A 27,862-nucleotide genomic window follows, 5' to 3' on the forward strand; every position below is an offset into this window, starting at 1 on the left:
GGGAGGGAGGGAGGGAGGGAGGGAGGGAGGGAGGGAGGGAGGGAGATTAGGCATCCCCCCTCTGCACCCCTCATCACTAGAAGAATGCAGCTCTTTTTTCCCCCTCTGTTGTTGGTCTGTCTTCGCTGCTTGTGGGGTGGTTCTACACCATATGTTCAGGTAGAATGAGGCTTCACTGGTGAGGTTGCCTCGACCAGCAGACCTGTTAGCTATGGAGCCTCCAAGGGGAGGTGAGGAGAGAGATGCATGGAGCAGGAGAGGAGAGGAGGAGAGAGGAGATGACGAGAGAGGAAAGAGGAGGAAAGGAGATGAGGAGAGAGGAGAGAGAAGGAGAGGAGAGGAGGAGAGAGGAGGAGAGGAGAGGAGGAGAGAGGAGGAGAGGAGAGAGGAGGGAGGAGAAGAGAGTAGGAGAGGAGGAGAGGAGAGATACATGGAGAAGGGGAGGAGAGGAGGAAAGAGGAGGAAAGAGGAGAAGAGAGGAGAAGAGGAGAAGGGAAGAAGAGAGGAGGGAGGTTAAGATACTTGACACTCAGGTCAAGGGTCAGGGACTTCCCTATTTCACCGAACACAGCTTTTATTACGAAAGCACTGCCATCATTGTGGACTGACAGAACATACCCTGTCAACACACGTGCACACCTGAGACAGTTGTTAGTTCCACTCAGGTGAAAAAGGTCATGTTTGCTGTTCAGATTGTAGCCGTGGCAACTCAGCCCTGAGCGAGGTCATGAAAGATATATGGACGTAGCTTGTTATTCATTGATGTGCTTCTCTGATAAGGCTGGACAGATTGTAACATGTGGTTATCCCCAGGGTCATGGGATCCAAGGTCAACCAAACAAGCGTGTCCTTTTCCGCCCTTTATTCTCCCTCCATCCAGGACTTCTAATGAGACAAGAACATATACTGTCCATTCCCTGTCACCCATCTACACACTAGCAGCCTCTTTCGTATCGAATGGCCATAGACAGAGAGGTGTCTAGGTTTGGAGGCAAAACACAAATCTGTAATGATCTTAATTGTGTTAACTTAATGTGTGGGACCCATCTTAATTCATCAGCCAGCCAGTGATCCAGTCAGTCAGACTGCGTCCATGACAACACCTAGATGTTCATTACCTGTGGTTCATCAGGCAGGGAACACTAGGGCTAATTGATTAGTGAATTAATAATCTGCCTGAGAGGAATCCATTGTCACGGTTGCAGTCATGCTACCTAGACAGAGACTAGTCTGGGGCTGAATCCAATACCCAGCTCTATTTTATTGATTAACGCCTGAGATTTCTAACATTTACTGAGGGCCCAAAACTTCTGAGCAAGTTGAAGATCTTCCCAAAAAATAAAAAAAAATAATAAAAAGAAATCCTTTCATTTCAACCTCCACCTTCCTCCCAGAATGCCCTGCACCAGAGAGCTAATCAAGGGTCTTTGAGTGAGTCTGGCCTGCTGTGGTGGTGCTGGTGTTTACTGCCCGGAGGAGCAAGAGATCCTCCATCACTCCTAAATAAGCGTGTTATTGGTCTGGAGCGATTCATCCACACAGTGTATCTGTGGCCTCCCTCCTCCCTCTATCCCTCTCCTCCCTCTCTCCACACTCCCTCCTCCCTCTCTCCCCACTCCCTCTCTACCTCCCTCCTCCCTCTCTCCCTACTCCCTCTCTCTCCTCCCTCTCTCCCTCCTCCCTCTATCCCTCTCCTCCCTCTCTCCCCACTCCCTCTCTCCCCACTCCCTCTCTCCCTCCTCCCTCTCTCCCTCCTCCCTCTATCCCTCTCCTCCCTCTCTCCCCACTCCCTCTCTCCCTCCTCCCTCTCTCCCTACTCCCTCTCTCTCCTCCCTCTCTCCCTACTCCCTCTCTCTCCTCCCTCTCTCCCTACTCCCTCTCTCCTTCCTCCCTCTCTCCCCTCCCTCTCTCCCTTGAGTCCAGGCTATAAGTCAGAGTCTAGGGCAGGAGGGTTCCTGTCCTCACAAAATTTCCCAGAATCCCCCTCTCCCCAACACACATTATATCCTCTCATCGTAAATTCTTGATTTAAACACACGCTGCTTTGTTGTGTTGAAATACACCAAATCTTAGTAGAGAGGTGGAGGTGATGGAGGGTGGAGAGGTGGAGAGAGAAGGAGCTGCTTGTGTGAATGATGTGATGAGACAGAGAGCTGGCCTGGAGGGCGAGGGAACGGGACTGTTAGATCGTGCTCGGTGAGGTGGAGGGGTGTGTGTGTGTGTGTGTGTTTACACTTCCTTGGTTTAGCCTTTGCCCTCTAATGAGGACCCTTGGTAGTGGGAAGCAGGGAGAGAGGACTCTTTTGGCAGCATGGCAAATTGACCTGGCATCCTGAAGGGTGATTGACAGGTCCTCGGGGTGACTAGAGACCACCCCCTGGTGACAGAAATAGGGGGTGGAGGGGGCAGGGGGGGGGGGCGGGGGGGAAGCAGGCCTAAGTGATGAACCGGCTCTGGAATGGTAATTGTCAGCCATTTATAGGCGGACAGAATTAGAATTATGGTTCAAACGTCTGAATGTTCTGCCCTGCTCCCAAAGTGCTAGCCAGACGTGGTCATTCAAACCTACTTGTGTGTGTGTGTGTGTGTCTGTGAGAGAGATTTGCATGCCACTTACATGATTTAGCATGGAAAATAAAATGTTTAAATCTCTTTAAACATTAATAATACAAATATAAATCTTAAATATTGTGCATTAGCTAGAAAACGTCCTAATTCTGAATTAATTAATCAACCTTCCCACCTCAATTATTTTGAAAATAATTTCTAAAAGCATTAACAGGAAACAAACAAGGTTGGAAAATATGCTAAGTGAATTTTTACAGCTATAGTCGAAAGGTTTTTCAAATGGCAGTTAGAAACCATTTGAAGGAGGAAATGTAGCAGATAAAACATCCTATAATGACAAACTGACAGGCCTGCTTTACAAAGCTAATACCATGTCCCAACCATACAGGCACCAAGGGCTGACTGACTCCTACATGTCTAACTGGGGCCATTTCTCTTTAGCTTTCCCTGGGGAATACACACACACACACCAGAGCAGAGTGCAGGAATGAACAGATTGATATCTGCAGAGTTATGGTGGATTGGAGGACTGAGGGAGGGAGAGAGAATGATGAAGGGAGGAACAGAGTTATAGAAGGGGGAGAGGAAGGGGAGATGGGTGGTAGGATGAAAGAGGGAGGGAGGGAGGAAGACAGAATGACGGAGGGAGAAGAAATATGGAGGGAGGGAGAGAGAGGGAGGGAGGGGTTCCTGGATGTGATGTGGAATCCCTGTTTGGTTATTTTAGCGTTAGATTAATGTCTGGGGTGGGGAGTTTAAAGAGGCCCCAGAGTGTCCTGTGTGTTTGACCGTGTAAGAGAAAAAGAGGGAGGGAGAGGGAGAAGAAAGAAAGTTATGGAGTGTTCAGGATCAGAGCGCCCCTAGCCTGGGCAGAGATGAAAGATGAGACAGATGTCTGTAGGTGTGTGTGTGTGTGTGTGTGTGTGTGTAACTCGGTGGGGTGGTACTGAGGAACAGAGTGGCCCATCAGTCTTACTGCCACCAACCCAGAGAACCACCGAAGTATTCTTCTAGGCCGGGGATTTCTCTTCTTACAATAGTCCCTCTCCCTCTCCCTCTCCCTCTCCCTCTCCCTCTCCCTCTCCCTCCTCTCTCCCTCTCCCTCTCCCTCTCCCTCTCCCTCTCCCTCTCCCTCTCCCTCCTCTCTCCCTCTCCCTCTCCCTCTCCCTCTCCCTCTCCCTCTCCCTCTCCCTCTCCCTCCTCTCTCCCTCTCCCTCTCCCTCCTCTCTCCCTCCTCTCTCCCTCCTCTCTCTGTTTCTGTCCAGAAGCCAGGTTCACTCCAGCCATGCTGAATCCGTCATGACCAGACCACAGTAACACCACAGAACAGCAGGAGTAAACCCCCTCCTCCTCCCCCTCCCCTCCCCCTCCTCCTCCCCCTTCCCCCTCCCCTCCCCTCCCCTCCCCTCCCCCTCCTCCCCTCCCCCTCCCCTCCCCTCCCCTCCCCCTCCTCCCCTCCCCCTCCTCCCCCTCCCCCCTCTCCTCCTCCTCCTCCTCCTCGTTCCTCTACCTCAGCTTCCTCAGAGTACCCCCACCCTCTCTCTCTCTCCTCAGCCCAGGGCTGTGCACATGAGCACTGGGTCCGACCATTTCAGAATGAATATTAAGTGTGTGTGTTTCTCTGTGTGTGTGTGTTTCTATGTGTGTGTGTGTAAGGGGGGGGGTAGGAGGATTTGTGTCTGAGGTTTGAAATTGGAAATCACAAGTTTGACTAATCAGCTTTGGAGCTTCTCATTCAAAGGTTTCTGCACTAGAGAGGGAGAGAGAGAGAGAGAGAGAGAGAGAGAGAGAGAGAGAGAGAGAGAGAGAGAGCGAGAATTGGGGGAGAGAGAGAAGAAAGAGAGTGAGATAGAGAAGACTAAGAGTGAGAGAGAAAGTGAGAGCGATACAAGAGAGAGTGAGGAATGTCAAAAGAGAAGATGATTAGGATAGGAGTGTGTGTGTGTGTGGGGGGGGTTGCGTGGCACATACTTTTTACTCTCCATTGGTTTCCAGCAGTAATAGTGAACAGGGACCCCCTGCAGAGAGCAGAAGTGCTTATTCACTGACCCCCCCTACCCCCCCTCACACACACACACACATCTCCTGAAATAGCCACAAGGCTATTAAAGATGGAGAGAGACAAGACAGGCACACAATATCACCAAACTCTGCTCAAGGGTACCTCGTCCTCCCCTCTTCCCAATGTCCCTCTCTATTCTCTCTCTCCACCTCCTTACTTCGCTTGCTCCCTCTACGTTCCTGCCCTCTTCAGTTCCATGAATCAGAGGTATGTTCAGGGTCTGACAAAGAGAAAGCGAGGGAGGGAGGGAGGGAGATATGAAGAGGAGCAGAAATGGAATAGAAAGAAAGACAAGCAAGACCAAGCATGAATCATTCATCAAATTACTTATTAGACAGCTGCTTATTTTAGCAGCAATGTCAATGAGGGCTTCTCCTACACCTACAGTACTGAGGGCTTCTCCTACACCTACAGTACTGAGGGCTTCTCATACACCTACAGTACTGAGGGCTTCTCCTACACCTACAGTACTGAGGGCTTCTCCTACACCTACAGTACTGAGGGCTTCTCCTACACCTACAGTACTGAAGGCTTCTCATACACTTACAGTACTGAGGGCCTCTCATACACCTACAGTACTGAGGGCTTCTCCTACACCTACAGTACTGAGGGCTTCTCCTACACCTACAGTACTGAGGGCTTCTCCTACACCTACAGTACTGAGGGCTTCTCCTACACCAATTTTTTTTAGCTTGGCTAAACAACCCTGATCCAACTCTCCTTATTGTGTTCTACCCATGACCTGGAACATTCTTCATGTTACCAAGTGCTTACATTTCATGTAATCCTATTGGAAAGCCTACATAGTGGTGTTAGAACTAAATCCAGGCCAGTGTTACCAATGGAGAGACAGAGAGAGATGAGTATCTTCTGTACAGAGAGAGATGTTATTACTGTATCCCCCCCACAGTCTCATTTCACAGCTAAGTATTTTGGATTCAAGTCTTTCCACTCTAGGAAAGTGAAAAGGAGTCATATTTTCTTACACTATTCTGCACATGTTTAAACAATACAGTCTATCTGTCCGCATCACAGGGCCCCAGGCCAGGGTGTGTGTGTGTCTGTGTGTGTGTCTGTGTGTGTGTGTGTGTGTGTGTGTGTGTGTCTGTGTCTAAATCCGAGATGGGAAGTAACAAAGTATAAATACTTTGCTAGTATCCTTAAGTCGATTTTGATCAGTACTATCTTTACTTTCACTCCTTGCACTACTTCAGTTTTAATCTGTATTTGGTGGCATGATTAATATTATTTCTTGACATTGTGGAGGGGGGAGTGAAAACAGTGAGGACGGCCATACATCAGCAGGGGGTTTGGTCCAATCACGACAACTGATTCAATAAGGCTGACTAGGTTAACATGCCTGTGGTTATTCACTTCACCGTCCGGCCAATCCCCATGCAGTCACTGAGTCACACACTAATACCCTACTGAGAAAAAGACGGGGAAAGATGAGATCTAGCTTTTTTCGAGAGGAAGAAAAGACATTTATAAAATAAAAACTCCCTCCAGACTTCTGGCACCAGAACTTTCTGTAGGAAACTCTGCTCAGGACATCATAGGGCAGTTACGACCGGCCAATGAGGTGCGGTGGTAATTGCTCTGCCGCTAAGCGCTAACGTGATTTTTACAGGCGGACCCCAAGGTATTAAAGATGGCCCGCTTGGCCTGTGGTTTATTGGGTCTAGTGGAGGTTTCTCTGGGTCTGAGTGCGGAAGAAGCACTGTCTCCTGGCTCCCCACCTGAAACACACACACACCACTTCCTATGTTTCCTTACGCCACCCACAAATCATTAAGATAAGAATCAACACGCACACACACAGTCACAAACAGCCAAACTCCACAAACACACACAGGTAGGCAACACAAAGCCCGTTAACTCATCCCGTGCGTCATGGGAGAACACAGCTTCCTGACCATCCTGATGAAATGATCCCAGACGCTCCAATAGGGCTTCAAACAGAGGGCATGACTCACTCGGTTGTCGGGTAGATTTGAAGGTTTTTACCCATTCAGGTGGAAGTAATAACAATGTTTGTTCCCAAGATCCGATTTGCAGCTCAGAGTTTGTTCAATGCACGGGGATCGGAACAAAAGCAAGGCTGACAACAGCAATATGGATACTGCTACTTCAAATACAGAACTAATGCCATTCTTTCAGCTGACTGCACAGAACGGTTGGCACACTGTTTTTGCTGGCTGTCTTAGATGTGGGCTAGGTCCATTTAATGACGTCACCGTACACAATGGCTGGCTTTAGATTCGAAATGGAGCCCTCATCTGGATTAGCCAGCCACAGTGCTGCAGACAAAGCTCCAGACACAGCCTGACAACCTGCGGCTGTGGCTAACAGTCCTGCCTCTACCCACGGCCAAACGCTCAAGCTCAGCCTCAGAGGACAGGGAGAGAGGGGAGCCTGGCTCTCACTGGGTGCTGGGTCTGGCCCTGGGTGCTGGGTCTACCCCTGGGTCCTGGGTCTGGCCCTGGGTGCTGGGTCTGTCCCTGGGTGCTGGGTCTGCCCCTGGGTGCTGGGTCTGTCCCTGGGTCCTGGGTCTGGCCCTGGGTGCTGGGTCTGTCCCTGGGTGCTGGGTCTGGCCCTGGGTGCTGGGTCTGCCCCTGGGTGCTGGGTCTGCCCCTGGGTGCTGGGTCTGCCCCTGGGTGCTGGGTCTGGCCCTGGGTGCTGGGTCTGGCCCTGGGTGCTGGGTCTGGCCCTGGGTGCTGGGTCTGTCCCTGGGTGCTGGGTCTACCCCTGGGTGCTGGGTCTGCCCCTGGGTGCTGGGTCTGGCCCTGGGTGCTGGGTCTGGCCCTGGGTGCTGGGTCTGTCCCTGGATGCTGGGTCTGCCCCTGGGTGCTGGGTCTGCCCCTGGGTGCTGGGTCTGGCCCTGGGTGCTGGGTCTGCCCCTGGGTGCTGGGTCTGGCCCTGGGTGCTGGGTCTGGCCCTGGGTGCTGGGTCTGTCCCTGGATGCTGGGTCTGCCCCTGGGTGCTGGGTCTGCCCCTGGGTGCTGGGTCTGGCCCTGGGTGCTGGGTCTGCCCCTGGGTGCTGGGTCTGGCCCTGGGTGCTGGGTCTGCCCCTGTTAGCACAGCTGGGTTCCTGGCTCTGCCCCTGGCAGCACAGCTGGGTTCCTGGTCCAGGTAGCATCTCCTCACCCACCATACACGGACGCCGTGTCTTGATACGGGATTGAGGGAAACTAGTGAGAGAGGGAGGGAGGATTTGACGAGTGTGTGTAACGAGGGGGATCCGAACCTGGATCCACCATGCAGGAGACCAGGCACAACTCCAGGGGGGTCAGATGGCTGAGTGGTTAGGGAATCGGGCTATTAATCAGAAGGTTGCCGGTTCGATTACCACTTGTGCGGATTGATGTTGTGTCCTTGGGCAAGGAACTTCACCCTACTTGCCTCGGGGGGAATGTCCCTGTACTTACTGTAAGTCGCTCTGGATAAGAGCGTCTGCTAAATGACTAAATGTAGCTGTAATGTAAGAGAGGTTGGGGTGGGGGGTGGGGGTCAGGAATAGAAGCTCAGATGCTATTTATGTAGAGGGACCCATGATTAGGTTAGGTAATTGGGTTATCCATCATGTGAGAACTGCCTATGATATTACAGAGATGTGTCGCCGTTGGAAACTAGACAAGACTCAATGTGACCCCCCGACCTGATCTGAGTCAAAGTATTCAATCAAAAGCTTTTCTCAGATTCAATCCAAATCGTTTCTCGGTTTCTCCGAATGTTGATTCAAAACGACTCGTGGTCTTAGTAAATGCCGTCAATGATTCACTTTGACCTTTTTGTTAAGAACTAAACGTCACACAAGTTATTCGCAAAGAAATATGAAAAATTAAATCGAGAGACGGAAAAATAAATCATGAATATTGAAAACATTCCAGCTCAGCTTAACCTCATCAAACCACAGGCCGAGTGAGGAGTGTCTGCTATTACCCAGAAGCCCTCAAAAGAGTTGGAGGGATTAGCTCTTCCCAGCGCAACTGATTGGCGGGAAATAAGAAGCCCCGGGGTCCTGATGAATCTGGTCTGAGGCGGCCGTCCGCCTGCCTGACTCAAAACCCCTCACCCATCCCCTCCTTCCCCTTTCATCTGGAGAGGCACACATGCCCTAAATGAGGCATTCCTTTAATGTCCTGCTGAAAATTCATAAGGTACTGAAGTATCAAGCAAACCTTGATGTGAAGGGCATCAAGGCACACAGTGAGACCCAGTGGCATGTTAATCAGCTTGATCCAGATCAGGTGCGTCTGAGGGGAGGAGCATCGGCTCCCAGCCCTGGCTGGGCTCCGCAGGATGTTTGCTTTCTTAAATGAACCTCACAGTACAAACACAGGGTAAATTGCCTTCCGCAAGTCTATCCCACGGGCCACATCCCACACAGCCTTCTCAGAAGCTCGGGAGGGAGAGGGGGGAGAGAGGGAGAGAGGGGAGAGAGAGGGGAGAGAGGGGAGAGAGAGGGGAGAGAGGGGAGAGAGAGGGGGAGAGAGGGAGGGGAGAGACAGGGGAGAGACAGGGGGGAGAAAGTTAGGGAGGGAGGGGAGAGAGGGGGGAGAGAGAGGGAGAGAGGGGGGAGAGAGTTGGGTAGGGAGGGGAGAGAGGGGGGAGAGAGAGAGGGGAGAGAGAGGGGGGAGAGAGATTAAAAAAAGTGAAGGAGGGAGGGAGAGAGTGAGTGGGAAGGAGAGACACAGAGTGAGAAGGAGAGAGAGACAGAGAGAGACAGAGAGAGAGAGACAGAGAGATAGAGAAAGACAGAGAGAGAGAGAGAGAGCAGGGGTGAAAACAGACAAGGTATATAATGCACTTGCTCTGCCTGGAAGATACAAGTTGCTATCTGTGAATGAGGCAGGTGATAAGGCTGATGCACATGGGGTGCATTAGAGCACTATCACCAGAGCCTTGAGCAGGGAGGGAAGGAAGGACATGTTTGTGTGCGTGGTGCAGCGCGTGTGTATACGAGTGTGTATTGATGAGCATGTCCTGTATTTTGTTCTTTACATCATGCATAAGCAATGCTGTGTGTTTGTGTCTGTGGTACCTTGCCCCCCAACAACACAATTACCAGTAAAGCTGAACGCCTCTCTCCCTTTGTTGTGGCTGTGCGGTGCATGTTTCCCATCCACAGACACACTGACAGGTTCAGCCCCCGCGCCCCTCTCCCCTGCACCCCTCTCCCCTGCACCCCTCTCCCTTCGCCAGCTCCTTTCATTCCGACGCTGGGAGAAGCGAGACCTCCGATGACACCAGCTTCCCAGCCACACAGGGACCCTGACGGTAGCAAACAAGCACCAGATGTGGAGACACAAACAGAACACAGAGGAACGAGGAGGGAAAGAAACGCACACAATAAGAGCCTGACAAGGAGCTGTTTGGCTTGGCGACCATGACGACAGGGCAGGAATAGGAAGTCATACCAGAAACGTCTTGGGAAAACACAGATAGCCATGAATTATGCCAGTAAAGACTTCATTTGTCAGAGCTGCGTAGACTTTAATTTACTTTAATTAAAAGGGAACACAAATGTTCCATTAAATGTGGATCTATCTGAAAGTCTATCATAGACATATGTGTTATTAATACCTTAGGCTCCACTGTGAAGGTTATTAAACACTTATGTTCTTTAAGCACATGCATGGATCTCAATACATCAATTTGTTTTGCTGATGAATTATTGAGAGGGCTGATCTAATCAAGCTACAGATGCTATTGAAATGTGAATGCGGTTTTGATTGCATGAAAATGAAAACCCCAGCCACAAACCCGTACCCTGATTGATTGTTTCCGAGCTAATCACTGGGACCCAACACACAACATCAAATAATTGCACCACAATGAACGCATGTACAGCGAGATGATTGGTTTAATGATCTTGCAATTGGACTTTACCCAACGTTCTTTTTGTTGAATATTTCAGGAAGAACAACAAGCCAGCCACATAGCTCAGCTCTGCATCACTGTTGTTTTTACAGCTCTGCGTGTCCGTCTGGGAGCCATATGTGCCTGGATGAGGTCACTGGCTGTGGAGCAGGGGGTCAGAGTGTACAAGTGCCTGCTGGGGAACTACAACACCTGGAGCTGAAGCACAGGGAGACACAGCTTCTCCAATGCTAGGAGGATGGATGGATGACAGATAGAGACGTAAGTGGAGATGGATGCCGTGTGGATGTGCGTGCGGGTCACGTAGAGGAGAGGATGGATGGATGGAGGCGCGGGGAGCGAAGGGGGGTGAGGCCACAGCTCAGTCAACAAGCATGATGACCACTTGCAGATGGATAAAACACTGGACACAGTGGTTGACGATGATAAAGGTGATGTTGATGATGATGAAGGTAGTCGCAGGCCTTTGTGGGCGTCCTGCAGAGAGTTCCCTGGCAGGGTGCCTGGCATTATCACTGCTGGGCAGCTGTGAAAGCCCCCCCGGCCCCCCGCCCGTCTGAAGGTGTGAAGTGCATCTCTCAACGAGGATTAACGCTCTCCACCAAGCAGCTCCCCGCCCCCCCCCCCCCCCATCTCAACCCCCACACCCCCCCGGGAGAGAGGAAGAAAGAGGAAAAAAAATAAACCCCTCAAAGTTTCCTCAAGATGAAAAGGCTGACCTTTTATCAGCCGCAGGAAATGCATTAGCAGCCTTATAATCCAATTTCAGCACCATGCAAAGTGGAGGTTTGGACAGGGATGAAGAGGGGGTGGGGGGGGAGAAAAACACCTAGCCACAAATGTTCGCTGCGCTTTTGTGCTGTCAGGCTGTTAAGAACTTTCCACCTGCCTCTCCCTTCACTTTCCTCTCTTCTCATCTCTCTCTACATACATTTCGCTCTCTCTAGCTCATTCCTTCTCATTCCTTCTTCCTGCTCTCTTCCCCTCTCTCTCTCTTTTCCCACCTATCTCTCTCCCCCCTCTCTCAATCCATCCCTTTGTCTCTGTCATTCTCTCCCTCTCTTTCCCTCTCCTCTCTCCCTCTCTTTCCCTCTCCTCTCTCCCTCTCTTTCCCTCTCCTCTCTCCCTCTCTTTCCCTCTCCTCTCTCTCCCTCTCCCCTGTCTCTTTCATTCTCTCCCTCTCTCTCAATCAATCCCTTTGTCTCTCTCTCTCCCTCTTCTCTGTCCTTCCATCCCATCCTCCCATTCTTCGCGGGGTACAGAGGCTGGCAGCGTAATGGGAGCAGCAGTCAATCAAATGAGCGGTTCAGAGGTGAGTCTTTGTGTGGTGCGGGGGCTGGGGGTCCCAGTGAGCCAGCCACCTGTCAGGCAGCAGCGACGCAGGCAGCAGCCCATGCCACTCACACGCAGCCCCTGGGGCCCAGCAGGGACTGACGGCTGCCTCGTCAGCTGCCTGTCCAAAAAAGAGGTCATGTTTCATTTTACCCGATACACAGTAACTCTGGGGGTAAGGGCTGGGTGCAGGGGGAACGCGTTCTCAGGTGAGTACAAGGGTTTATTTTCTGTAATCAAAACAAAACAAAAAGTTGAAACCGCAGAGTTACAATCTAGATTGTTAAAGAGGAAAGGCGACACCCATTGTAGCTTTACTTCAGAATGTAACAATACTCGTAACAAATACAAATCTTTATTTCCAGGGGTGCCATTCACATTTACAGAGGCTGACAGCGTTGTCAAAACAAAGGCGTTCACATCTGCAAGCTCAGTAACACGCCAGCCTCATTCAGTGGGGTGAGTGGTTAAAAGAGCCCCTGGAAGGCTCGTAGAAAGGAGCTCCTGTACCGTGGCCCTGCAGAGTGCCAGTTAAACTGGATACGGTGGAGCAGGCAGGATCCCTGCCCTCGTGTTGCTCATGTCTTCCAGGGTTTATAAGCTCACCGCTGACTCATTGTGGCTTTACCATCTCCCTGACCTTCCTCCAGGACGCCCAGAGAGCCGGTCTACCTGCCCTGGACACTGTGGTGGTGAAGCACTGATGCAGCTGCTAGTACCCCTATGAACAATGCTGGAGAAATACAAGCTGCTTTTAACATAATGCTGGTCATGGCAGACTGCTATGCACTTCCAATAACGTAACTGCAAACACACATACACACACACACACTATCCTCCCCCCCCACACACACACACACACGTCACACACACACACATGTCCACTTGGCCCCTAAATGGCTGTGATTGGTTGACTGGATCTAAACAGGGCCTGTTGTTCAGGTGGGTAGATGATAGAGACAGACTTCTCTCTTCACCTCATTAGAACTGCTGGAGTGACACTCCACTTGTGGATCACCCTCTAAAAGACACAGACCCATGACACAGACCCATGACACAGACCCATGACACAGACCCATGACACAGACCCATGACACAGACCCCAATAAACCCTAAAGCTCTTCAACTTCTTACAATGCTGCCTCAGGGAGACAGAAAGACAGGCAGACTGCAATTTCAACTCATTCTTTTACAGCTAACTGGCAGTTTCTTACTGCATCTTTATTAAACCTAACCTACACCATTTACACGACAGGGATAAAGAGACACCCAACATATCTGTTTGATCTGAGTGTGCGGCCATGAGAGACCGCCCCCAAGGACTGTAACTCACACCGTCCTGAGGATGAAGCGCTCTTTTATACTGCTGCATGACTGACAGCACAAAACACCTTCCACTCCCTGAACGAAACTCAGACACTTCCTGTTCTCTGACCTTCAAACAGGAAGCCCGTTTTCCTGGTTATCTCCTCTCAGACGAAAACGTTGGTCTTTCTCTCCAGCCACAGTGCAGTCTGAAACACTAGAACGCTTCACTCTGAACCGGCGAAGAAAAGCTCTACGGAGAAAGTCGTTCCAACTTGTAAATGACTTCAAGCTCACTTTTAACAAATAACCTGTCCAGTTTGACAATGTGTGTGTCCTTTGCTCTTTGTATTTCAGCCGCCGAAAGTTCCATTAAGTTTCATTTGGAAATGCAAATTACTGTTTATTTCAACGAAACTCATCTGAATGGGTTTCAAGCTGCCTTTGGTATTGCCAAACAGGACGCCTTTGAGCTAAATAAAAATGAACGCACATTATTAATCAAAGGCGTCCAGACAGATATTACAAACATTTCACAGCGCGCTGGCACACACAAGATATGCAGAACAGCGAGAGGTGCAAAAAATAGAAAACAAATCAAATACGTGTCTCACATGCAGTGCATATCAAGTCACCCCACACCTAAGCACATAATCCCACTGCCGTGTACTTCACCTTCACTGAAGTCTCAGTCAGACTCCACTCTACAGGAAGCTAAGCCCACTCTTATTATTCCAAATTAAGATGCAACATTAAGCTTATTATTCTAAAATAAATAAGTCTTTCCGGGTTGGGGGCACCTTATAAACTACTAGTAGAAAACAGATAAGGTGACTCACAGAAACTAAATCCTCTCTGAGACTAAGACACAGAAGAATGTCGTCTTCTCTTCAGAAGCGACCGGACTTGTTTATGAATAAGGGAAAGGCGACTTGACGTAGCTGTGGAGGGCTTCATGACAGGAGTTTATAGCCAGGCTGGACAAAACACACCAGCAGCGTTACTACAGACAGACGCTTCAGAGCTGGGCACTCATCTGCTAGCTTTTAAGAGATGACCTTGTCACATGAGCTGGGTGCCCGCGTGGTGACAGCAAGGTGGACGGTGTCTTAGTGGTGACAGCAAGGTGGACGGTGTCTTAGTGGTGACAGCAAGGTGGACGGTGTCTTAGTGGGGACAGCAAGGTGGACGGTGTCTTAGTGGGGACAGCAAGGTGGACGGTGTCTTAGTGGGGACAGCAAGGTGGACGGTGTCTTAGTGGGGATAGCACCAGCAAGACCCCAGCACCTGTGGCACTAGACCACATTGGACACACACACACACACGCACATACACACATTACCCACACACTGTATACACACACACTGTATACACACACATTGTATACAAACACACACACTGTACACATACAGTGTCCCTCACATTGTACACACATATGTTCGTACACACTGTGTGCATAAACACAAACATTGCACACTCCCTGCCCCTCCACCCGCCCTCTCTCCTTCCCTCCCTCCCTCCCCCTCCCCCCTCCCTCCACCCCCACCTCCTCCTCCCTCCCTCCTCCTCCCTCCCCCCCCCCTCCCCTCCTCCCCTCCCCCCCTCCCCCCTCCCTCCCTCCTGCTGATAGCCCTGACAGGCCATAAGCCCCAGTGACAGCTGTCACTCAGCACAGAGGGTCTCACCCAGCTTGTTAATAACACAACTTATGAGATGTGGAGAGACGCTGATCTCCCGACGTGTCACCATGGCAGCCGGGCCCCGGCATCGGAAATCCATACCATAATAATGTGAAGGGGTGAGAGGGGAAAAGCATCGCAAACTTGCTTCAAACTCGGACAACTTTCGACAGAAAGTCTTTTGTGAGAATGGTACTCCAAACAGGAAGTAGGTTTCTGCCTGGAGTCGTCGTGTCACTTCCTGTTTCCTTGATGCGACAACACTGTTTACCAAACAACCACCTTCCTGACACTGTGCGCATTCTGCAGCCTTCACGCTGACTGGACTCTGCTAGTCAAAGTGTCACACGTGAAGAACACGGGATCCAAAGTGCAGCCAGAACAGCCCTCTGTGATCCAGACACACACTTCTCTCAGAGATGCCTGGAATACCAACAGGCCTGGTAGCAGGTAGCAGGTAGCAGGTAGCAGGTAGCAGGCAGCAGGCAGCAGGCAGCAGGCAGCAGGCAGCAGGTAGCAGGTAGCAGGTAGCAGGTAGCAGGTAGCAGGTAGCAGGTAGCAGGTAGCAGCCCTTCCTGCCTAAGACCCATCACTGTGTTGGTCACTCCATCAGTTACACTGAATTTGCAGAATGATATTTGCTTCAGTGGACCAAGATGTATCTGTGGGTTATAGCGTCTATTTGTGTGTGTATGAGTGATGTGCGGTGTGTGTGTGTGTGTGTGAGTGTGTGTGAGTGATGTGCGGTGTGTGTGTGTATGAGTGATGTGCGTTGTGTGTGTGTGTGTTTATGAGTGATGTGTGGTGTGTGTGTGTGTGTGAGTGATGTGCGGTGTGTGTGTGTGTGTGTGTATGAGTGATGCGCAGTGTGTGAGTGATGCGCAGTGTGTGGAGGCACGGCAGGATTACTCCTGATCCTCGGATGATAAAGACGATGCCGTCTGATATTACATTTTCACACCCTGAGAATTATTGATGGCTTTTTGTTGTGTCTGGGCTGCAGAACGTGAGCCAGGCAGGAGGCAACAGGAGGCGTCTAGGACGAGCGAACATCCACACCTGTGATTTATTTCAGTTGCGGTATGTGTGTGTAACAAACACACACACACACACGCTATCGGGGCACGTGCACGGCCTCCAATCTAAACAAGGTCACAGCCAACGCCACTGTTATCAGACTTCACATTGCCGACGGTGCTCCGCGACTGCTCAGACGGCGGGCGGCGCCCCCTACCTGTCGGCGGAGGGAGGTTGTCCGTTGCGGGGAGGCTTGTTGACCCGGGCGTAGAGAGCCTCCAGGGGCTGGTCCCCCCCCCGGAGAGGCTGGGGGTCCTGGGGGAGGTGGTAGTGGTGATTGTGGAGGCTCTCCAGCTGGCTACTGTCCATGGAGGAGTTGAGGGATGCTATGCCAGCATACAGAGGCTCCTCCTCAGAGCTGAAGGTCTGATCCACATCCTGGATCTCGGCGTACTCCCTCTCCTTGGCCTGCTTCTGCCGGAGCTCCAAGGTCTGGGCCTGGATCCTGGAGATGGAGAGAGGGAACAGGCTGGGAACTGGACCATGACAGGAACCAGTCTTGGCTATACAGAAATTGTTAAATACACACACACACACACACATATATATATATATATATATATATATACTGGAGTCAGAGCGAGGGGAATGTTTGTGCTGTGGAGGAGTTAAAGGTCAGAGATGCTCTACAGTAACTCAATATTTCATCCTGTTATTTGGGCTGGCTAACAGACATCAATGGGATCATTGAGTTGCAGAGGAAGAAGCCTCCTCTTTTGAAATAGGCCACTTGAGCTATCGACTAGGGAGGGAGGGGGTTAGGGTTAGGAAACTTTGTTGCTGAGCGCCGACAGACAACTCCTCAAACGTTAAAGAGGTTCATGGACTCACGGACGCAAACTCACTCTCCCCCCCCTCCGGAGCCAAACCAAGACCTCAGCTGACACTCTCCTTCTCTGCTCGAGCAGGTCTACCAGGGCACCGAGGGGTGTCACTGCCTGCCCGTAGCGTCTGTGAAGGTTCTTCCAGAGTCTGAGCTGAGAAAGGTCGGGAGCACAGGCCCAACAGGGGGATCTGCTGGGTCGGGAGCACAGGCCCAACAGGGGGATCTGCTGGGTCGGGAGCACAGGCCCAACAGGGGGATCTGCTGGGCTGGGAGCACAGGCCCAACAGGGGGATCTGCTGGGCTGGGAGCACAGGCCCAACAGGGGGATCTGCTGGGCTGGGAGCACAGGCCCAACAGGGGGATCTGCTGGGCTGGCTTCCATGGGACACGGGGGGTCCTGGGACGGCTCTGAGGATGTCTCCCCCGGGGGGTCCTGCTAACGAGACACTCCTCTGATGGGCCCAGCCCCTCCCAGCCCCCCCCTGGACCACTTCCACACAACAAGCTCCTTTCAGGGTCTATCCTGCCGGACGGATTTCTGTGAATGCTTGTTCTGTGTAGCGTGGATAACAAGACACAGACAGGCATCTGGATGTGTGTGTGTGTGTGTGTGTTGGGGGGGGAAGGATGACATCTCTCTGGGTGACCCTGGCAGCCACAGCCAACCAGACTGGTTACTGGTTCCAGATGTGCTAGCCCTCCGGTCCGACACACACAGCCACCCAATCTGTGGGACTCCCTTGTTTCCTCGTTACCTCAGGTCATATCTGACCACTGACCTCCAGCCTGCTGTCCTTCAGAGATGATTGACAGCGTTGCCATGGGTAACCGAGCTGGGGATCTAAACTGCAGTACCTAGACAGCCCTCGCGAGTCCGTAGATTTTAATAATAGTAATCCCATTTCAAACAATCACCATTTCTCAATGCCAAAATAACCCAATTCATAACACATCCAAAGACCGGCTTGTTTATTTTTTGTCCATGAGAAATCCTACTTACCCTGGCATTAGAGGCAAAATGAGTTTTTGATGCGATTGTGTTCGTATGATGTTCCACATGCGCTCATCTATAAACCTCTCAAGACAGTGTGTTGGCATATGCACCAACAGTAAATAGAAAGATATCTTCCTTGTGAGGACTTGCACGCTGGGACAAAGTAAACACAAGACTGATTCCCAGCACACTCTGCTTTTGGCCTTTGCCAAATCTGATGTCAGATGTTTGCCAGTAACAGCCCAGAGAGCTGTCAGAGGAGGGCAGGTTCGGGGAAACCCACCGGGACCAAAACCTCCGCAGGCATTTGATGGTCTAATCAAATTCATAAAGAAGCAATATTGGCATTTTAGATGAGCTAATGGCTGTGGCTAGACTAGCGACACCGGCTCCCACACTCACAGACACACATGGGAAATCACACACAGAAATACTCTCATAATGAAACACATACACACACATTCAAATCCAGCCTTCACGCGCACGCACACACCCTAATTCATTCCAGGAGTAATGGTGCAGTATGTTGTACACCAGGGAAAGTCCAGCTTGCAAGGACAATATTATCACTGGAGCCCCTGTCATTCTGCTCTCTCTCCTTCTCTTACCTCTCCTCTCTCCCCTCGCTTTACCTCTGCTCTCTCCTCTCCCTTACATCTCCTCTCTGCTCTCTGCTCTCCCTAACCTCTCCTCTCCCTAACCTCTCCTCTCCCTAACCTCTCCTCTCTGCTCTCTGCTCTCCCTAACCTCTCCTCTCCCTAACCTCTCCTCTCTGCTCTCTGCTCTCCCTAACCTCTCCTCTCCCTAACCTCTCCTCTCTGCTCTCTCCTCTCCCTAACCTCTCCTCTCCCTAACCTCTCCTCTCTGCTCTCCCTAACCTCTCCTCTCCCTAACCTCTCCTCTCTCCTCTCCCTAACCTCTCCTCTCTGCTCTCTCCTCTCCCTAACATCTCTCCTCTCTCCCTAACATCGCCTCTCTGCTCTCTCCCAAACCTCTGCTCTCTCTCTAACCAATCCTAACTGCCCTCTCTTTACCCCCTCTCTCTCCTCGCTTATGGGTAAAGTAGTCATTAGAGACCAACTGATGTCTTCAAGCAGTCCAGACACAAGTTTCTCCTTCTGAAGTTTCTCTTCTCTCCGGTTCCTCTAAAGAACATAATCTCGTAAAGCACTCTCATCAGGTACGAGCGGATCCACGCTCAGACATCAACCTTTACACAAACTTTGTTGGAAAGTAGTTTGACTGAAAACTATCCAAGGCTGTCTGCAATATATTTTAATCAACAACAATGTTATTTTCTCGCTTTCATAACTACAGCGTTTGGTTAGAAGACACAGTTCCAAAAACGTGTCACAAAGAAATAACTGAGAGGATAAATAAAATGATGCCAATTATTCCAGCCATAAACACACAGCAATGATCCCATCAGACACAACCCACAGTGGAGCGATATGCTAATGAGAAGCAGGAAAGTTGCAAAAGAATCAAAGATGTTGGTGGAGTTCAAATGAACTGGGTCTTCCAGCAAGGTGCCTCTCTGACATGCCTCAGGCCCTTCCTCTTACACCCCCCCCCCACACACACACACACACACACTTTATCTCTCTCACACACACACACACCTTCCTTGGCACTGAATAAGTCTCACTGTTTATCTGACAACACTCTCAATCTGGACTCTGTTGTTCCGTATGGCTGTCAATGTTTAATCAACCCTTGGGTGAGAAGACGGGGAGAGAGGAGGAGGTGAGGAGAAGAAGCAGACGGCACTCTCTCATTCTAAGTCTTCTCTCAGATAGTTAACTTAAAAACAAGAAAGAAAAAAGAACCTTAAAAAGGAGGCCTGTTCAATATGCATGCGTGCGTGGGCGGATGACACAGAACGTGTCTCACTCAGACAGTGCATATCCAGGACTTCTCTCTGCCTCTTTACATGGAAGCTAGTTGTGTTTGCACCTGCACACGAGGACCCAAGTATCAGACCCGAATCAAAAGCGCAAACTAAATCAAAGGCACAGAGTGCACACTGACTAGCAAGCTAGGTCTACTGTGACACCTGCCCTGAAAAAGTGTCGCTTCATCACAATCAGGACAGTAAACTATTTGCAATAACTATAATTAGCATGCTGTATGTATTAATATAATTACAAATTATAATCTGTTTCGCAATCAGACGGTTTAGATTTTGTCTGAACTTGTATGCTAATGACGGCAGACAGACAGAGATATGTCACCAAGGGGCCTGAAGGAGATTGAAACGCCTTGATAAAGAGGAGCAATATGGATAATTAGTTAGCGCCACAATCACTGTTCTGGAAGAAGACTAAAGACGGGGAGAGATAATGAACAGCATTTCCTTAGCGCAGCTGGGCCAAGGAACACCTGGTGTCTAATTGCAGACAACCTGATGAGTAATGCTGGGAGCGTTTTGTTTTTGGATTGTAAAGGAACAATCATGCAACTACTAATAAGCTCAAAGTGGCTGGTTGGTCTAGTCTACTTGTGTTCCTTGTTTTCTGCTTCACCTCTCTCTTTGCCCCTCCCTCTCTCCCTCTCTCCCTCGCTTTTTAGTTCTATGGGCGTATGTGAAGCCCTCTGTGACATGCTTGCGTGTAAAAAGGGCTATACAAATACATTTGATTTGATTTGATTGAACACACTGTAACACACCAGATACCACACTACCCTGGTCTGGGGTGGTCTTGGGCGGTCTGGGCAGAGGGACTGGGCAGCTGTAGCATCAGTGAGAACCTCTCAGCTCTACTCGTGAACCTGTTCAGTCTTGTGCAGTGCCGCAGCAGCAGTGAAAATGTATCCTTTTCACCGTTACTCAGACCCGCTGAAAGCTCCTGTCAAAAATGAGGGAGGGTGACATGAATGACAGTTGTCCCTAGAGTGGGGGTGCGAGGAGCGGAGGGGGAGAGTGGATCATAGGGACAGAGGACCAGCCCGAGGTCCCCAAAATCACTCCTGCGGCAAGCTGTGTTCGCCAAACCACCCCCCCCCTCTTCTCCTTTCAATCCATAATTTCATAACTACGTGCTGAAGTGCCTGTCTCCATGGTACCCGTGTAATCAATCAGGGCCCGTTTGCCTTTGAGCGAGGCCGGCGACGACCAGATCCACAGATCCACCCTTGGGAGGGGCAGGGGGGATGAGGAGGAGGGGGATAAACAACAACGCCAGTGAGAGCAGCTCCAGAGATAATGGATTTCCCGTTTGCGGCTCTCTCCCGAACCGGGCTGCCGTCTAGGGGGCAGCAGGGGGGTCTGTGGCTGGGCGCTGTGGCCCCCTCCTAGGCCCCCTAGGAGGCTTGCTTTATCATTACCAGGGACCGCTTCCCTAAGGGGGGGGTCCCTTTCCATTACCGGGGGGGGGGGGGGGGGGGGTGATGGGATTTAGGAGGGGTTCCAGGGGGAAGGGAGGGGGAGATGTTTCTCTGATGGGAGCTCTGTCTCTGGGTTTACAAGAGCAGAACGAAGACAAGCTCGACAGGGGAGAGGAGGCTGCTGTGTCAGGCTCCAGGCCAAGAGAGAGAGGAGGGAGGGAGGGAGGGAGGCTTTGGGGGGGGGTGAGGAAGAGAGGAGTGACAGGTGGACAGCATGTGATGTTCCACACTGGATTTCTACAGCCCAGTGTGTCTGTCTCTGCCATTTGCTTCTTCTTTTTGTGGGTCTGTAAGACATTCTACTGGAAGACAAGGAAATGTGCTGGGCCAGCCAGCTAGCCAGCCAGCCAGTCAGCCAGCGACACAGGCATCCACAGTGAAGAAGACCCCAGTGCGTGACAGTCAAGATGGCCGGGTTTCTTTGAAGCCTCCAGATGTTCCATTGAAGGGGAGGCTATTGTGTAGAGAGGCTTGTGTGCTTCCGACAGCTCCTCTCCTCCCTCCGCATGGGGAAGAATAATATCAAGCCCATTGATGCTTTTCAATTAGCCTTCATTACCCAACAGCAGCTTGATAACGGAGTTCATTTGGCTTTTTAGCAGAACAATAAACCCAGCAGAGCATTCTAGTCATTCACCGTGCCTCTGATATTGTCTTCTTCACTGGCGTGAATTAAACAGGCCTTGTGTCTGAAGAATGAGGCGCACGGAACCAAAATAAACATGTCCGTCTATTCACAAGGAGGTTTGAAGTCCACACACCAAGGGACTGAGCACAGGCAGGCAGTGAATTCCTGAGCGATTAACAACCGCTCCTGCCAAACAAAAAGCAAAATGGCGGGCCACATTGATTCTACAATTATAATGAGCCAGCCATTCAATCAGTCAATTCCCGAGAGACCGACTAGGGCCATTAGCAGGTCAGGTCCATTCAATGGCACAAAGCAAAAACAATCTATAAATGATCAATTTAATGTACCGTTATAAAAGTCCAGCCCTTTCACAAATTGACATCTGAACGCTTTCCCAGAACTTCCCTTAGCGTCGCTCGCCATTTCGTTAATTAGCTAGTTTGCTCGTTTTCCAGCTAGTGCTGTTCTGTTTACCCTGCTGAACTGCTGAGGCTGTTAGCACGCGGTCTCACTGAGGCTGTTAGCACGCGGCCTCACTGAGGCTGTTAGCACGCGGCCTCACTGAGGCTGTTAGCACGCGGCCTCACCGAGGCTGTTAGCACGCGGCCTCACCGAGGCTGTTAGCACGCGGCCTCACCGAGGCTGTTAGCACGCGGCCTCACCGAGGCTGTTAGCACGCGGCCTCACCGAGGCTGTTAGCACGCGGCCTCACCGAGGCTGTTAGCACGCGGCCTCACCGAGGCTGTTAGCACGCGGCCTCACCGAGGCTGTTAGCACGCGGCCTCACCGAGGCTGTTAGCACGCGGTCTCACTGAGTCTGTGTCAGGACGGCCTCACCTCTCCTGCTCCAGCCTCATCTGCAGCTCCCGGCCCTCCGACGCCAGTGGCTCCTCGCTTTTGGACTTCTTGGATCCCTTCCGCTCCATCTTGTCCCCCGGACGCTCATCCTTCCGGTTCTTCCCAAACCTGCGCGGCAAAGAGGGGAAGGGGATTAAATCAAGGCCCAGGCTTCATGCATACTAGGCCCATCCCAGGTCAGTTTCCCTCCTTCTCTCAATATAACTTCATCTCTCTCTCTCTCTCTCTCTCCCCCCTCTCTCTCACTCCCTCTCTCTCCATTTCCCTCTCTCTCCCTCCTCTCTGTCTCTCTCTCTCTCTCTCTCTCTCTCTCTCTCTCTCTCTCTCTCTCTCTCTCTCTCTCTCTCTCTCTCTCTCTCTCTCTCTCTCTCTCTCTCTCTCTCTCTCTCTCTCTCTCTCCCTCCTCTCTGTTGCTCTCTCTCCCTCTTTCTTTCTGTCCTCTATCTCTCTCTGGACGCTTTTTTTCTAAGAAGCTTAGTGGAAATATTCTGAAGAAAATTAAACTGTCAAAGCCTGTCACAATCTTTTGGGTGTTTTGTAAAGGTGTGACAGCTTAGGAGACTGATGCACAGTGCCTTCTCTTTTCAAGGAATAACTTGACTCTAATAGGAAAAACAATCCTTTCCTATACTATATCCCATGTCAAATGAAATGTCAATAACTTGGAGATTTCCCTACCTGCCAAAACAACCGACATGAACTAAACTCGAACGCATTCCAAAAGTAAATTCTGATAAAGTAATAGGATGATACCGTCTGTGATAATAAAAAAAATATAAAAAGCTCAGATGAGCTTCCCCCTGTGCTACGATAAGGTTTCCTCAGGGTGACGAGCGAGCTGACAGCTTGTGATTTAGCCTTGAAGTAGAGAAAGCACACTCCGCTGGAGCTCCGCAAGGAAGCGCTAAACAACAAAGAGTTTCTCCGGCGTCATGTGACTTTTCTCAGCAACTCTGCAGACTTTAGAACGTTCTGGCGACGAGGGGGACAGGACGGGAAGCCCAGAGATGGAACTCTCCGGCAGCTTCTACAGGATAGTGAGAATAACCAGGGCTGACAGTGCTAAATTCCCCCGCTTCATCCCCTGGATGTGTAAATGACTGAAGACTCCACTGCCGTCCTTGACTCAGAGGTGTGATAAAATGATGAGAGATGGATGCAGGGAGGGAAGGAGACGACTTTGAAAAACTGACACCGCACTGACACCGCATTCATGCAACAGACATTCACTCTCACACCCACACATATATATTCTTATGTATATCTGTGACAGCACAGTGGGGGGGGGGGGGAGGATGGTTTCACATTAAGATGTCATTTCCTGTCCCTCGTTCACATAATGGTACCAGCTGTGAAGGAACTGAAATCGGCTGGTGGAAGGATACAGGAAGTGACCAGGAATTCAGGAAGTACATAGCATGGTCAGTTTGAAGGCCTTATATAGACATTAGCACACATACCCACACACATACCCACACACATACCCACACACACACACACACCCACAGGAGTGAAGTTACTACACGTGCTTACTGTCTAACTGCTGCGATGTTGTGAGCGTTTTCCTTTTTCATGTTTTTTCCTTCAAAATGTTTTGGTTTTGGAGGGTGGAGGTATTCTGACAATAAATGGACGCAAACATAGCTGATGGGATTGTTTGGACAAGGCAATAGCAGTGTGCCTGTGACTACACAAGACTGGGCGCATGGGGAAACACAATCACTAAAGAAGGATTGGATTTCCATCGACTGTTTATCTTTCATATGATAACTCAATATTCACGCATCGCACACATGAACATCGATTATGAAAATCCACCATGGATTTGTAGAAAAACATCTCATTTCTTTAGCCGACTGTGGGGGGAGTCGGGTATCAAACTACACACCAGCCTGACTGCTCTCTCTCTCTTTATTGGACAGTTTGGAAACTTTCAACTGGAATCGAAAGAATGACATCAGGCAGGATTGACTTAGGGCCACTTTGGTGAATGTATTCATGAAATGGGAAACCTCTTTTCCCCACCATGTTTATTATTCCCCTTAACATTTAAAGCAGCCCGTTTACCACTCTGCAAATGGCCTGCCTGCTACTGCAGTCCAACTGCAATCTCCACAATGGAGCTCTGCCTTTTTCAGATCCTTTGCTATGGTTACGTAAGAGCCAATAAGACAAGAGGAGGCAGGAGACTATGTCAGAAAGATAGCATACATTACCTGATTAATTAATCAACAAATGGTCCTAGTGTGGCATGAAGCTGCTGCTGTGGGAATACTAATAACAAGAGCAGCGCTATCTATCACAGAGCCAGGTGACACCTCACTCTTCTCACTTCAAGGACTTTCATTAACTCTCCCTTCGAGAAACACCTTCCCTTCCTCCTCTTCCTCCTTCCCACGTGTAAAGGAGAGAGGACCAAGAAACAATTACCTTACCTTCCTCCTCTTCCTCCCTTCCTCATGTGGAACATACCTTTTCCATACTCTCCACACTAGAGAGGAGGGAGTAACACCAGCAAAAAAAAAAACTTCTCTCATCTTCTTGGATCAACATCAGTAAGGCAGGGTGATTTGTCACGGTGAATCACATTAGGGATTAAGCTCTCTCCCAGGGCCCGGGGCGGCCGGTGCCTGTGTTAGAGGCTGGCCAGCCAGGCCTAGGACCCCAGAAGAGAGCCCTACCAGGGGCCCAGAAGAGAGCCCTACCAGGGGCCCCACATCAGAGCAGAGGAGGGGAACTGTGGGTATTAGCAGGGCTATCAGCCGACCAGCACGGCGCTAGCTGGTTAGCAGAGCGCCCAGCTCAGAGCCTAAGCCAGCGGGGACAGGACCGTGACACGGGATTAGAGAAGAAACTGTAAACAACCACACACACACACATACACACACACACACATACACACACACACACACACACAACCACCTAAATATATCTTCAAAGTTAACATCTGCAATCTGGAAGTTACAACCCTAACACACGCCGTGAGTAAACGTGGTGCGGTGTGTGTTGTGTTGCTATGGCCAGAGGTCATAACTTGAGACTGATGTGACACTTCTTAATGAGGAACCGTATCAAAACTGTATCAGTCCAAAAACAACCATCCTCAGACTGTTTGTGTAGTTACATGACTCTCAGGCACAAAACATGAAGTCTGCAGTGTGTGTTGCATGACCGCATGTTCTCCTGTTGACAATGCTGAGTCATGGTGAAAAGGTGACTCCATCATTGTGCCAAAAAATGTCTAGACAGTGCCTCAGCAGCCACAAGCAACAATGTGTAGTCTGAGTCATCTGAGTCCTCTTCTCCTCATTCTCTCCCTCTATCTCCTCTCCCTCCATCTCCTCCTCCCCCTGCCTCTCCTCCCCCTGCTTCTCCTCCTCTCCCTGCCTCTCCTCCTCCTGCCTCACCTCCCCCTGACTCTCCTCCTCTCCCTGCCTCACCTCCCCCTGACTCTCCTCCTCCCCCTGCTTCTCCTCCTCTCCCTGCTTCTCCTCCCCCTGCTTCTCCCCATCCTGCCTATCCTCCCCCTGCTTCTCCCCCTCCTGCCTCTCCTCCTCCTGCCTCACCTTCCCCTGACTCTCCTCCTCCCCCTGCTTCTCCTCCCCCTGCTTCTCCTCCCCCTGCTTCTCCTCCCCCTGCCTCTCCTCCTCCTCCTGCTTCTCCTCCTCCCCCTGCTTCTCCTCCCCCTGACTCTCCTCCTCCTCCTGCCTCTCCTCCTCCCCCTGCCTCTCCTCCTCCTCCTCCAGAGAGCAGTGCAGTGTAATGGGCCATGTCCAGTCAGCTGTCACCCCTCCAACAGGACAGCAGTGACTGGAGAACACACCAACACCTGCACCTGATGAACACACACACACACACGCACGCACACACACAGGGCGCTTAGAGGAAGAATGTATGAAAGTGCTAATTGCGTACAAACAAGTACAAAAGGAGGCAGTGTAAACCTTCACGTGTGAACAATGTTTCAGCTGAACTCCAGGAAAGATCCCCAGTCAAGCCTCTGGGAGGTTCCCATTCAGTGTCTCTGATCTGCCGTCAAAACAGGCCCGTGTCCCTGCATCACTCTTCCATCACTCTTACCTGAGACAGGCCCGTGTCCCTGCATCACTCTTCCATCACTCTTACCTGAGACAGGACGACCTAACGAGCTGGGTCCCATCTCCTGCCGTACCCAATAAACGGCCCTCAGTGCACTGGGAATGGGACATAATGAAGGCTTTATGAAATATCTATTCAACCGACTTGCATGATTTACACATCTACACTACATATACCGTCTAGCACAAGGGACTAATCAGATGGATAAGAGTACAATCAATCACAGTTCAACCTCAACGGGTTAACTCACAACCATTCCTCATCTTGTAAACAACACAGTAAATGACTGACCTTCACACATGTCAACCGTTACACACTCAGGCCTCATGCCAACCAGTTCAGACTGTGTAGGAGACAGAGCCAATCAGAAACCAGTTCAGACTGTGTAGGAGACAGAGCCAATCAGAAACCAGTTCAGACTGTGTAGGAGACAGAGCCAATCAGAAACCAGTTCAGGCTGTGTAGGAGACAGAGCCAATCAGAAACCAGTTCAGACTGTGTAGGAGACAGAGCCAATCAGAAACCAGTTCAGACTGTGTAGGAGACAGAGCCAATCAGAAACCAGTTCAGGCTGTGTAGGAGACAGAGCCAATCAGAAACCAGTTCAGACAGTGTAGGAGACAGAGCCAATCAGAAACCAGTTCAGACTGTGTAGGAGACAGAGCCAATCAGAAACCAGTTCAGACTGTGTAGGAGACAGAGCCAATCAGAAACCAGTTCAGACTGTGTAGGAGACAGAGAAACCAGTTCAGACTGTGTAGGAGACAGAGCCAATCAGAAACCATTTCAGACTGTGTAGGAGACAGAGAAACCAGTTCAGACTGTGTAGGAGACAGAGCCAATCAGAAACCAGTTCAGACTGTGTAGGAGACAGAGCCAATCAGAAACCAGTTCAGGCTGTGTAGGAGACAGAGCCAATCAGAAACCAGTTCAGGCTGTGTAGGAGACAGAGCCAATCAGAAACCAGTTCAGACTGTGTAGGAGACAGAGCCAATCAGAAAGCAGTTCAGACTGTGTAGGAGACAGAGCCAATCAGAAACCAGTTCAGGCTGTGTAGGAGACAGAGCCAATCAGAAACCAGTTCAGGCTGTGTAGGAGACAGAGCCAATCAGAAACCAGTTCAGACTGTGTAGGAGACAGAGCCAATCAGAAACCAGTTCAG

General features: G+C 50.6%; 1 protein-coding gene across 6 annotated transcripts in view; it reads right to left on the bottom strand.

Moving 5' to 3' along the window:
- The window catches only part of LOC146274693 (partitioning defective 3 homolog), a 267,396-nt gene that overhangs the window by 51,325 nt on the left and 188,209 nt on the right, over window positions 1-27,862 (bottom strand). For 4 of the 6 annotated variants that reach the window (XM_084702755.1, XM_084702750.1, XM_084702751.1 and 1 more), the window contains 2 exons: window positions 22,582-22,710; window positions 16,064-16,351 (listed from right to left, as the gene is read on the bottom strand). In XM_084702755.1, the coding sequence (XP_084558881.1) occupies window positions 16,064-16,351; window positions 22,582-22,710 (417 nt within the window). Of the gene's footprint in view, window positions 1-4,787; window positions 4,851-12,163; window positions 12,579-16,063; window positions 16,352-22,581; window positions 22,711-27,862 lie in introns of those variants that run through there. The other 2 variants (XM_084702754.1, XM_084702752.1) reach the window with 2 other exon arrangements.

Source organism: Hypomesus nipponensis, chromosome 8 (assembly GCF_054491055.1).
Source record: "Hypomesus nipponensis isolate SF chromosome 8, ASM5449105v1, whole genome shotgun sequence".
NCBI classification, from domain to species: Eukaryota; Metazoa; Chordata; class Actinopteri; order Osmeriformes; family Osmeridae; genus Hypomesus; species Hypomesus nipponensis.